Below are 12,916 nucleotides of genomic sequence, written 5' to 3'. Positions count from 1 at the left end.
CCATGCAGCGTACCACGCACAGCAGAGCCGCACACACCCACGGCAACACTGCTGCACCGCCAGATTTCCCTGCTGCATCGGTGCCGTGCCGGGCGCACCGCGCCCGTGACTACACGGTGGAAGCGCTGACGGGACGCTAGGCCTGCCCGCCCGCTGAGGAGCCCTAAGGCAGCCCCGCCGGCGAGCGGCATCCGGGCCCCCCGTCACCTCCGGAGTCCGGCCGCTTCATCGACAACCGACTCGGCTCTGCCTTGCTCGAACCACCCTCCCCCTTCCCCCGCCGCCCACGGCCTCCGCCTCCTCCCTCCTCAGGCCGCCATCTTCCCCGCCCCGCCGCCGCCGCGTTGCCGGGGAGGCACGAGGGCCCCCGGCGCTGCCGGCCGGGGCTGTCCGCGGCGTTCGCCTGCGGCGAGCGGACGGCGCTTTGGGGCAGCCGCGGGCCCTACCCGCCGCCGTGCCCCGTCAGCGGAAGGAGGAAGCGCCATGGCCGACACCTGGTCCGGCTTCTCGCAGGAGGAGCTGCGGCGCTTGCAGTGTCAGCGCCCAGGTACGGACCGCGACCGGGCTCTGGCGGGGGCCGAGGTTCGGGACCGGGCCGACCGCGGCCTCCGCCCCGGTTAGCGGGGAACAGAGGTGCCGGGAGAAGCGCGGAAGAGCTTCCGGGCCCTCGGCACCCGATCAGCCTCCGCAGCTGCACCTACCTCCCTTCTGCCCCTCAGCCTCCCTGTACTCTCGGCCCCCTGCGTGCACACCTCTATCCATCCCCTCAGCTCACCCAGTTCATCCCCGCGTCAAACACCTCAGTTTCTCTAGGCAGTTTCTCCTTTTTGTCCCCTGGTCTCTCGCATTCAGGCCCATCTCTTACTGCTGCTCACAATCTCCCGCCCAGCCTGCTGTCTCCTCACCCGTAACCTCTCCGTCACATTACCAGACTCTGCAACCCTTTGTCCTGCACCCACATCAGCCTGTCCACTACTCCACTCACCTTCCCAGCCTCTTTGCCCAGCCACCACCTTATTCTTCCCCATTCTTCACTTTATAAATTTCATGTTTGCCCACCAGGCTGCCTGGGACTCTTCTTTAGCACAAGATCTCTCTCCATGCTTGCTGCAAGAATTGACTCACTCCTGCCTATGGTTCCTTCTGTAGTCCTGCAGTCCAGGCCTTTTATTCTTCCCTCTCCTAATTCTGGATGCTAATTTGGATCTTTCAAAACTCCTGATTGTTAGGCTAACAAAATATTGCCAGGTTCTTGGGATTTCCCCCACGTTGCCTTCCCTTGACACCCTAGCATGTCTTATGTTGGTTTTGCACAATTGTTTGCCTAGAAAAGCTAGTTCACGGAGTCTCTCTTAGATCTTCAGATCTGGGTTTAATCCCATTTCTCCCTCTCATCCGCTGACAGATTTGTATGAACCCTTTGAGCAGCAGCAGCAGCATCGCCCACACACTGCGAATAAGACTCGGAAGCAATTGCAACGAGAAAAAGCCCTCCAGCAACAATGTCAGAAGCTGGGACTGCAGGGTGGAGCAGCCTGCAGCCTGCAGCCTGTTCCTCCTGAGCAGCTGCTTTCTGTACCAAAACCCAAGCCTTGTCATCCTCAGCAGCCTGTGCCACCACCTCAGCCTTCTTCGGCAGGAGATCAAAAGCAAAGTGACAGCCGAGACCAGCAGAAGGGAGTGGCACCAGCAGATCCCTGTAACGGCAGTGACAGTGTCCAGACCCATCCTGCAAAGGCAAACTCCAAAGTGGAGAAAAAGAAAGTGGAATTGTTAGTAAGTTGGTCAAATCAGGGCGTGGGTTTTGTTATTCTGGATTGATTCATTCATGTGTTGTGAAGTGAACTTGTCTGTATCTAATAGGAGGCTTTGAAAGATGATATTTGCTTCCTTTTCTTTTTAAAATCCCTAGCTAGTTTAAACCAGATTCAAGACCAAATTCCATAGGGTAGTCTATGCAGACATGCACTCTGCTGTCTTCAGGTAATTATCTGTGGCACCAGGACTCTACATCATAAAGCACCCAAGATGTCGGAGGGTCTTTATGGTTTATGAAGACTTAATCTCACTGTCATGCTGTGTAGACCAGCCAGCAGCCACAACAAAGCCTTTCAGGAAGTAGATATGCTGTAATTTGTGTATCTTTATGTTCTCTTTTACAAGACTGCTCCAGATTTTTGAATGCCAGAAGTGTTGGTAAGGAGGCAAGATTTCAGGTTTAAGCAGCTCTCTGGCTTTTATGATTCAAGACAAGACCAATTTCAAGGCTCTCACCCCATGCTTCAGCCCACAGTGGGGTTCCTGCCTCCATCTGAAGCACCAAACTGATACATGTGAGGGAGACAGGAAAAAATAGTGAACATCAGTACTCCAGAACAAGAGGACACCATCTCAAGCTATGCCAGAGGAGGTTTAGGCTGGATGTTAGGAAGAAGTTCTTCATGGAAAGAGGGATTGGCCATTGGAATGGGCTGCCCAGGGAGGTGGTGGAGTCACCATCCCTGGAGGTGTTTAGGAAGAGACTGGATGGGGTGCTTGGCGCCGTGGTTTAGTTGATTAGATGGTGTTGGATGATAGGTTGGACTTGATGATGTCAAAGGTCTCTTCCAACCTGATCCATTCCATTCCATTCCATTCCATTCCATCACTCTCTGGGAGTCTGATTGAATGTGCAGTCACTGGGTTTGTCATCCACAATTCAGGTGGTAGCCTATAAAAGGAAGCTGCTGTCAGTGCTGGAGGGGGCAGGCATTTCCAATATGAGAAATTATTTTTCTTGTACCTCTTCACATTTGTTTTGCTGTCTGTATCCAAGTGTTAATTTTCTTTTTTTTTTCCTCAGCATGCAAAACTGTGAGGGCCAAAAGGATGAATTCTTTTGCTAGAGCATGTAGTTTCTTTTTCAGACACTTCCAACAGTGCTGCTCCAGCCCTGAGTCTACGCTTTTCTGCCCAATATAATCAACAAACATTGGCTAGCCACCAAAGTTGCATGCATCATTTGTATTCCCCCAAAACAGGGATCAGCAGCAGCTTTCCCAGTGTGGTGTGCCAAGCACATAGGATCTCAGAGGGGATTAAAGGTGCTTCCCACTGGAGAGGCAGGACTGTGGCAATCTGCAGCACCTGGCTTCTCTTCAATTCAAAACTCAAAAGAATCCATGAGGTTATATTTTGGTGAGATGTGTCTTGAGAGGCTGCAGCTGCTGGATGTGCTGCCTGCCGTTTACTGGCCCAGCTCTGCAGATAGTTGTCCCTTCACCAGAACAGTAGCACTTTCTAGAGCAGTACCAAATTCCTTGTGTGGGCCCAGCTGACCAGTAGTGATGGCTGTTCAGCTTCTTCCTGGTGGTGAAAAATACAGACACTGTTTGACTGGGGAGAAGACAACTGAAGCTTTGCAGAGCTTTTAACTCTGTGGGAAGTGAATGACATTTAGCTGCAACGACCCCCCCACCCTGAATCTACTGAATTCATCTCAGCTTGTGGATTTGAATTGAGATCTGACTAAAAATACTTCTCTCCATGGTGTTTTAGGAATGGGACAATGAGGAGAAGCCTGAAGAGATAGTCTTCTGCAGAAATGGCTGTGAATCTTAACATAGCCAAGTTACTTGGGTATTTTTAAGCTAAGCTATTTTTAAGCTGAGACTTCTCGAGAGATGGTATGAAAAGCTCAACAGGGTGGAAAAGCAGCAAAGCAGTTTTTGTTTCTCCTTAGTCCTGCCCAGTTGTTTTGACATAGTTTGTCCCCTCTCACCTGAGAACTTGCTTTCCATCCTCTGGGGCTGGTTGTATCTTTTAATAGATGTAGCCTGGGAAATGGAATCCAAAGAACTGTTTCTCTGGTGGCAAAAGTGGATTCTTGTTCTTCCTTGTTGCTTTTTTTCATTGTAACTTTTGCCAGCCTTCAATTTGTATCTGTTTAATTATTTAATTACTACATGTATTGTAAAGCAAACCTGTGAAAGAATCTGTTTCATGGCGGGGGGGAATGTCCAAAAAAGAGGCTGTGCTGGCAGACTAAACAGATGGTGGCTTGTAGCAGCCGGTAAGAAACTTGAAACTGCTTCTACCTAGTGGGGAAGCACATCATTTAAATGAAAAATTCCATCCATATCTGAAAAAGTGCTGTATGCTCCTTCTGCCAGCAAAGCTGAATTAACCAGCAGCTTACTTGCTTAGGAAGGCTTTTGTTCTGATCATTAGATTTCATTTGGAAATGTTTTCTTGGTCTAACTGGCTTCTTGCAGATGATTCTTCTTTCCTCAGCACTGAAACTTGTTTATTGTTCCTTTGACATTTTTCATTTGCGGTGGGAAATACGAAGGTGAATATTTGTTTCACTTGGGGGACAGGGAGAGAAAGGAACTTCCTGTTAATTTTGATCTTCTGGTCAATGAGCAGGCAGGAAAAATCACGATGGGAAATCCTCCAGCAGGAGCAGCGGCTGATAGAAGAGAAGAATAAACGCAAGAAGGCACTCCTGGCCAAAGCCATTGCTGAGAGGTAAGGGGCTGTGCTGCAGCATGGCCAAGGGAGGGATTGCTTTTTATCTGCTACCAGTTGCACATCTTCTGTTTAAATCCTTTTTCCTCCTCTCTGTGCTCTGTATGTGCTGCTCTACAAGTAAGCAGCTGTGACTGACGTTTCCCTTTGATGACATGTGCTGGCTAAGAAGCTGTGCTGAAGCTTTTCACACTTCCAAAGCTGCAGCTCTGTGCACAGATGGAAAAGTTATTACACAGTTCAAGAATTAGCTTAAGTCCTTCTGCCTGTTAGTGAAGGCGTATTTGGAAGTTGGGGTGCTCAGATGCCCGTCCCTATTCTGTTCCTAGTTTGTTTTCACTGGGTATAAGGAGACTTTATTTGATTCCTAACCTATGAATGGAAGCTATTGTAGACTTGTAGAATGCCAGGTTGGAAGGGACCTCAAAGATCACCTAGTCCAACCTTTCTAGGTAACAGTGTAGTTTAAGTGAAATGGCCCAGCACCCTAACAACTATAGCTGGTTCTGTTTGGGCTTTTGACTCTTTCACTTATGTGAAAAGTGTTGAGAGAGAAGACAGTCAGCTTTAGGAAGGTACCACTGGTGGATTAGGAGTTACAAATATGCAGATGTTCACACAGTTGTTAGCTCTTAGTCTTCAGGTGACTCAGCTTTACACATTCTACAGTGTTGTCCACTGAGCTAGTTTAAGACTAGAGGGAAGGCAAGGTCTGTAAGGAAGAATATGGAAGCACTTTGGTAACACTGTATCAGGGAAGGAGATGTGAAGCTTTTGGGGTCACAGTATCCTCCCAGACATGATGCATTCTGCCCATAAAATCTCTTGGGTAGCACAGGTGAACATAGCCACTACTGTGCAGAATATTCTCTTTGGGGTTCTGCAGATTTTGTTTTCCTTTGCCAAGCAAAGGTGAAACACAGGTACGTTTCTCTGAGTCACTGTAGGACAGCAAATGTGGGCATGACCGCCAGGCTGGGTTCTTCCTCCTGGAAGCAGAGCATGAGGAGAGAAGCAATTGGAAGGTGACAGCTAGAGAGTTACATCTGGTATTCAGGGGCCTTCTTAAGGCTTCATTCAATACTGCAGAATGTCTGTTTCTCTCCACCTGCATCAGGTGGTCTGAAGAGAGATGGTGTCACTGCCTGCATATCTAGTCTTGCTTTCAAGTATGTGCTTTGAGGTGTAAAGCAGTCGCTGAAGAGCATGGATTTGCTGGTGGTGATGAATGACAGCAAAGTGACCTGGTGTAAAAGCTTGTTAGTTTACTTAGGAGGGAAATCCATCAAAGCCTCCTGCCCTTAGCAATGTTTAGTTTTCAGAATTTAGGAACAAATAGGCCAAGTTGAAAAAGGTTACATAAGGCTTGATTGAAATCCTTTGTGTTTGATGTAAAGTTTTCCATTGACTTCATTGGGATCTGAGTAGGCCTTTGGGGAATAATTGTACAAAATGGAAATCAAGCTTAGGTTAGGTGACTTTTTGGCCCCTACTAACTGTGTTTCTTTGAAAGGGGATATTTGCAGGGCTAAATACCCTTCCCCCCTCTCTCTCCCCCCACCCCAAGCCATTTCCTGTTTCCTTACTCTGAGAACTACTTAGATACAGCAGCTTCTTGTGTGTTTCCACAGTAAAGAAACACAATCCATTTTAGGCCCTTTGATTATAGTCATTACGTAATTTTGCTGTAGTCCTTTAATAGTAGGCATTTTAGATCCCTGTGGATATTAACAAAAAAAGATCTGAAGTCTTAAACCATAAAGGAAAAACCCTCTGAACAGCTCTTAAAGAAGTTAGTTGCTCTGCACATGAAATGGGAGCCATTATGTCAAGAAGAGAAGCTTGAAGAGAAAAGGGGAGGAAAAAAAACAAACCACCAGGCCTCTTCCTTTTGCAGATCCAAAAGAACTCAAGCTGAAACAGTGAAACTCAAAAGGATTCAGAAGGAGTTGCAAGCTCTGGATGACATGGTGTCTGCTGACATTGGCATCCTGCGGAACCGCATTGATCAGGCCAGCTTGGACTACTCCTATGCCCGGTAAGTGCCAGACGAGCAGGGAACAGCCTTGCCTGAGTAGAGGGGGAAAACCCTGGTTCCTGTCACCAAAGCAGTAATGGAGTCATGTCATTGTAATAATGTGTAGTTAAAGCAGTCACAGTCTGGGGGGCTTTCAAATCTTGAGGTAAAAGTGTGCCTTTTATTTCCTAATTTTTCCCTTGGACTCTGCAAACTGAAGTAGGCTTCCTGACTGCAGGCTGTGCTTTCCAGCTTCGTGCTGTCACGAGACATACTCACTGCTTTAACTGTGCAGATGTCCATAAGCCCTTCTTTATTGTTTCAAGGTTGTTTATTTCTTCTCAGGGGGAAAGAGGGGTTGGGTGTGGGTTTTTTTAAATCCTAAAGTGCAAGTCCTTTTCAGGGAAACTTGCTTGTTGATGACAGCTCTGGTCCTGTTGGAATCAATGGGACCAATTAGGCTTAAAACATAAAATGTTGCTGAAGTGCTTTTGGAAGTGGCACCCAAACTTGAAGGAAAAAGCAAGCTTTCACCCTTCACAATGTGCCTTTAATCACTCTGGTCCTGATGAGCTCCTTAAATGCAAGAATTTAATCGGAACACCCTATTAGCTGTGGGTGAACCACAACATCAGTAGATAAACATCAGCATGTTTATGTAGCCATTTAATAAAATGGAAATGTTTGGTTGTGGTTTTGGTTCATGATTCAGTGTGTTGAACGTGTATTTCTCCTCATGGCTTCTGCTCTACATTGACCACAGGCCAATAAACGTGGTAATTAGTCTTAAAAAAAAAAAAAATAGCAGCAGCAGCTAAAAAATAAGGATTCCTTTTGTGCAATTATCAGTTGGAATATCTCAAGATCCACCACAGTTTCAGCAGCTGAGTGCATGTGGATCCAGAATTTCATATCCTCAGGAGGAAAAAAACATTTCAGCGTATCGTAGGTTTAAGTCTGGTTTCTAAAACCATTAAATGCTCCCAGAAAATTTTCCTTCCCAAAATTTGATAATGCTGTGTCTTTCTGACATGCTTAATGGTGAAAGAAGATGTGACAGAAGCAGCTCTTACCTTTGGAAAGCAGTTTATAATGAATATAACCAAAGAGGATGCTGCTAGGCCTTTACAAGATACCGAATGCCTTCCGTGACCTTTGTAAGTCTTTGGGTTTTGTGAGAAAGGGATCTGGAAATGCAAGTTAGATACTTTCAGTGTTGTAGTTTTTTTATGCACTGAGGGCCAAAGCTGATTTACTTCCAAGTGGTGCGTTTTTAAGCATATTTTTAGGTTTTGCCTTGTTTAAAATCATTTCAGTGAGTCAAAACCTACAATACTAAGTAGTCCTTAGCACATACATAGTTAGGGCCATTTGACAGTTGCTGTAGAATGGAACTTTTGTAAATATCATGGGATGAAGGTGTGGTGAATTCAGCCCAAATATTTAACTGTACAGAAAGTTCCAGCAGAGCATTAGGGTTTTTTTTCATTTCAGATAGCAGACCAGGGAAATCATGACTTTTTGTGAGGCAAATGTAAACAGGCATCTTCTGCCCACTGCAGACAAAGTTTTGTGATTATTATATAAAAGAATCTATTTGGGAATGCTTTTCTATGTCTTATTTCCTTCTGCTTCCCAAAGCAAAGCATCTCTCCTGTCTTTCTGTTGCTTTGTTTAACCAGATACTTGAATCTGCTTTTATAAACCAGCTGGAATCTTTATTCAACCACCTCACTAATACTAGTTTTATGAGTGCTCTGTAAGGTATGTTACATAGTCATTCTGCAAAAGCCTTTGCATGTTCCCTTCCCTGAAGATCAAGATTGCATCTGTCTTCATATTAAATCAGAATTACTATACAGATTCACTGAAGGCAGTGGAAGATGCATCACTAATGTGCATACCAGCCATTAAAGTGCTGGGTATCCCAGATGTGTTAACCTCAATAAATAGTTGGAATGTTTTCTTTTCGCTGTGTTTGTCATGACAGGAAGTGCAAATTGGCAGGAGGTGTGTGTCAGGGGGATGGTTACAATACAGCTCTGCATCTGTTGCCACACCACAGTTGTGTTCACTATTGATGTCATATGCTGTGTCAGTCTGTGCTGCTCATGGTTTTCTGAACATAGCTACAGCTGGCCAGAAGAGAACACTTCTAAAGTAGATCCAAGTGTAAATGTGTCTAGCACTGTTGTAGCCTCTGTTTCAGTTGGGTGGGTGGATGGTTGGATTAGAAGAAGCACAAACCTGGTTTGCAGTGTTTCAGCTCACTGGACAGGTGTGTAAAAACAGTGCAAGTTCTGATTCTGCTGCATCCAATCAAAATGTTTGTCTGTGACTCCATCTGTAGATTTCAAATGAGTAAATGAACTCTTGGAATGCAGCAGCAGTGGAGGCTAAAGTGTCAGGAGGAGGAGGGTTGATCAATTGACTCTTATTTGCTTCCCTCTCACTAATGTAGCAGCTGGCGTAGTGCGTTGCAGGGCACGCTGTGTTTCAGGGATGCTCGTAGCTGTCTGTGTGTGAGATTGTGAAATGCAGTGAGAATTAACCCACCAGCAATGCTGATGGTTTTGCAGGAAGCGGTATGATAAGGCCGAGTCGGAGTACGTGGCAGCCAAGCTGGACCTCCAGCACAAGACTGAGATTAAGGAGCACCTGACGGAGCACCTGTGCACCATCATACAGCAGAATGAACTCCGCAAGGCCAGGAAGCTGGAGGAGTTAATGCAGCAGCTGGAAGTGGAGGCAGATGAGGAAAATCTGGAACTTGAGATAGAGGTGGAGCGGATGCTGCAGCAGCAGGAGGCAGAAGCAGGGAGACAAGCCAGCCGGTCACACAGTCACGCTGGGACAGCTAAGGAAAACCCCACTCCCAGTGTTGCAGCGCGGGAGAGTGAGCATGCCAACCATGATGTCACTTCTGCTACATCTGAACAGTTGGTTCAGTCTCAAAACTCTGGTACCAAATCCCTCTCCAGTGTGGACAGCCAAACTCAAGCAGTAAAAGTGACCCCCGGAAGCTCCCCAGCTTGTTCTGCTACATGACTACCAGGCTCAGATAAGCCAGCTGGTTACAGATTAAACACTGTCTGCGGGCTTGTGCGCTGTATGTTATATCTGGTCTTCTGCAGTGCCTGTAATATGCACTTAATAACTATCTTTTCCTTTAATGTTGTTTTTAAGTGTTAAAAGCCTTTTTTTTTTACAAGGTTCCCATTTGGGGGTTCACCATCTGTCATCATCATTCTGGTTTAAGTTCATCCAGCTCTTCTCAGGGCTTTGTGCCTTCCCGAAACAAGATATTTGAAAGCCAACAGTAGAGTTTTTGCCAAGGGCTTTCAGTATATCAATATCACAGATACCTGGTCCAAGCAGTGATAGGTATCTGCAGGAGAAAACATCACAACTTGGTCTGCTTCTGAACGTATTCTCTCCTCTGACAGCTTCAGTAGGATGTTTGCCTGCCTTTGTATCCATAAGGGATTTAGTTTCCAACGGTTTGCTTAAACCCAAGTGCTTACTGTAATTGTCTGTGTAGCTGATTCTTTTTCCTCTACCTGATGTAAAGGAAATTTGCATATTGAGGCAAATTTCCAAATCAGTTGTGATATTTCCTATTTCTCACTTTGCCTCTTTCTTTCAGCTAATGCCAGATCACACAAAGCTCTATATTGATAATGTTACTATCTACGATATCACAGCAGCTATGAGTTAACAAAAATGCAGTTTAAAATGCTGCAGGATGTATGATGCAAATGTAGAAACACACAAAATAGAGTGTGTTACAATCAAAGCCATTACATTACAAACATTTCTTTGTCTGCCTCAAAGCTCCAATAATTAGCTAGGGATATTGTAATGGATAATCCCCACAGCATATATTGGAGGTGAGCTCATTTTTGTGTTGTACTCAATGCATTTTCTTGCCCAAAGAGCAGGTTTGTACCCCACAAGAAGTCTGGCTGGTTTGCTATGTTGCTGTTGAAAGGCTTTAAAAGCTATTCCAGGTGGAGGGAGTCTCAGGAATTAAAAGAGAACATAGGAAAACCTCCTATAGACGGGCTGCAGCTGCGAACCGTGGGGACTGCATTCACAGTTATCTGCTCTGTAACAGAGGAAGGCTGCTTCCATCGTGGAGAGGGTGTCTGCAGTACCTGACCTGGACCTGTCAGTCACAGTTTATGAATGAGTTACTGAATGACACCATCAAGTCTATAAATGGGATGCTGATTGTCCCTGTGGCTTTAGTAGTGGAAAACCATGTCACTACATTTCATTTTTATTCTATTAATAAATCAGTGCGTCTTCCACGCAGTGTTTACGCTCAGTTGCGATACCTGATACTGACACACGTGTCCAAGGCTGTTTTTTCCACAGGAGGTGATAAATGACAAGAGTCAGATATGTCTTCTGGCAGCTTTCCATGGTGTGAAAGAAAAACCTCCAAAAAGCCTGTACCAAAATACAGGCAGGGACGAAGCAAAGACACAACAGGATACAGCCTGGCAGGAATCTTTTCAACTAGCCATGGCCCAAGGCAGCAGTGGAAATTCCCTACCGATGCATCCTGTAGACAGGAGAAAGAGGGATACATTTGTTTTCCAGAGAAGCTGCTCACGGTCAGGACTCATTGAAACTAGAGGACTTACAAAGTAGCATTGGAGATAGGTATGAATTGTTGCTCTGTTGTTGCCAGTATGCTGCATTCCTGGTCGTTTTGCTGGAAGATCTGGCCAGTGGCATCCTAGTCTGTATCAGGAACAGTGTGGCCAGCAGGAGCAGGGAGGTCATTCTGCCCCTGTGCTCAGCACTGGGTAGGCCACACTTTGAGTCCTGTGTCCAGTTCTGGGCCCCTCAGTTTAGGAAAGATGTTGACTTGCTGGAACATGTCCAGAGGAGGGCAACAAAGCTGGGGAGGGGTTTGGAGAACAAGCCCTATGAGGAGAGGCTGAGGGAGCTGGGGGTGTTTAGCCTGGAGAAGAGGAGGCTCAGGGGAGACCTTATTGCTCTCTACAACTACCTGAAGGGAGGTTGTAGCCAGGTGGGGGTTGGTCTCTTCTCCCAGGCAACCAGCACCAGAACAAGAGGACACAGTCTCAAGCTGTGTCAGGGGAGGTTTAGGCTGGATGTTAGGAAGAAATTCTTCATAGAAAGAGTGATTGGCCATTGGAATGGTCTGCCCAGGGAGGTGGTGGAGTCACCATCCCTGGAGGTGTTTAGGAGTCTGGATGGGGTGCTTGATGCCATGGTTTAGTTGATTAGATAGTGTTGGATGATAGGTTGGACACGATGCTCTCAAAGGTCTCTTCCAACCTGGTTAATTCTATTCTATTCTAAAAAGCTGAAGATGTGAATGTGTTGTGAGAACATGGTGGCTGACTTCCTTTGCTCTGTCTGCAGTTGCAGAACAGCCTGTTGCAGCCTGATTATGGTTTCCAAAACTCGGCACCAGTAAGTGCAATAATAATTTAATTGTACCGTTCTTGTTTCTGTCCTCTGCAGCTGTCCCTGGTTGCTCCTCAAGAGATTCTAAGTCCTTGTGCATAGGTCTGTTCCTCATTACAGTTGCATTCAGCTCATCAGGGGACATGCAGGAGAGTGTCTGACAGAGGACTGGAATTGTGATGGTATTTACAGGAAGCACATGTATACCATTTTGCATGTAATTTGTGGTTCTTTAGTAGGCTAAAATAGTCCTACTGATTGCACCTTGTTGTCACAGGCAAGGTTATTGTTTGAACTCCTCAAACCAAAAGAAAGGCAAAAAAAACTAAGTCCAAAGTTCTTTTTGACAACTCCTTAAGAATTTGAGTTTCCAGAAGGGAATAAGTTTATATCCACAAATTACTTAAAATTACTTCAAAGGGGAGAAATTCACATCTGCAAACCTGATAGTCCTGATGCTGCTTCTGCCTGACAGGGAAAATGCTGTTGTCAGAATCAGCAGTTTCTGTTCTCTTACAGGTCCCTCATCGAAGTTCTGGCCAGTTCTGTCTGTCTTTTAACTTCTGAGCTTGCAAAGTGAAGTGAGCTGGCTGGGAGCCACATGAAACAACCACGTGAAATACCAATGAGCAGCCTAGCATTGGTTCTCTCTGTCTAGGCAGGGAGCTCAGGAGTTAACTTGTTTGATGTGAGTTATGAAGCCTTTCTGTGACGTGTGACATAAACCACTACCACGGTGTCAGTTCCACTTTGGAAGTTCACGAATGTTTTGATGGGTGCCAGTGTGCTGGTTTAGCATTCCCCCTATGCCGGAGCCAAGCAGTCCAGTCATAATTGTAACAGCATGTGTGCTGGTCAGAAATGCCAGGAGATGATTTTGGTGCAACAAAAGACTTGGGGTTTGGGGGCTTTTTCCCTTGTTTTTGCTTGAAGGAGAAAAAG

General features: G+C 45.9%; 1 protein-coding gene across 3 annotated transcripts; it reads left to right on the top strand.

The window, feature by feature from the left end:
• Positions 1-463: 463 nt before the first annotated feature.
• Positions 464-10,023, top strand: GORAB (golgin, RAB6 interacting). Of its 3 annotated transcripts, XR_008462448.1 has the most exons (6): positions 464-547; positions 1,406-1,772; positions 4,408-4,509; positions 6,407-6,547; positions 8,209-8,290; positions 9,106-9,217. XR_008462448.1 is itself a non-coding variant. In XM_054165567.1 (5 exons), exons 1-5 carry the CDS (start codon positions 484-486, stop codon positions 9,572-9,574), a joined length of 1,143 nt encoding a protein of 380 aa, XP_054021542.1. In that variant the 5' UTR covers positions 464-483; the 3' UTR covers positions 9,575-10,023. The 3 variants fall into 3 exon arrangements, 2 of the variants coding, with proteins under 2 accessions (XP_054021542.1, XP_054021543.1); XM_054165567.1 differs by lacking the exon at positions 8,209-8,290 and having other exon boundaries at positions 9,106-10,023; XM_054165568.1 differs by lacking the exons at positions 8,209-8,290; positions 9,106-9,217 and having other exon boundaries at positions 6,407-6,551.
• Positions 10,024-12,916: the final 2,893 nt, after the last annotated feature.

Source organism: Dryobates pubescens, chromosome 11, assembly GCF_014839835.1.
Source record: "Dryobates pubescens isolate bDryPub1 chromosome 11, bDryPub1.pri, whole genome shotgun sequence".
NCBI lineage: Eukaryota > Metazoa > Chordata > Aves > Piciformes > Picidae > Dryobates > Dryobates pubescens.
The sequence above is the reverse complement of the archived record's forward strand: the minus strand, read 5'-3'. Positions and strand labels throughout refer to the sequence as shown.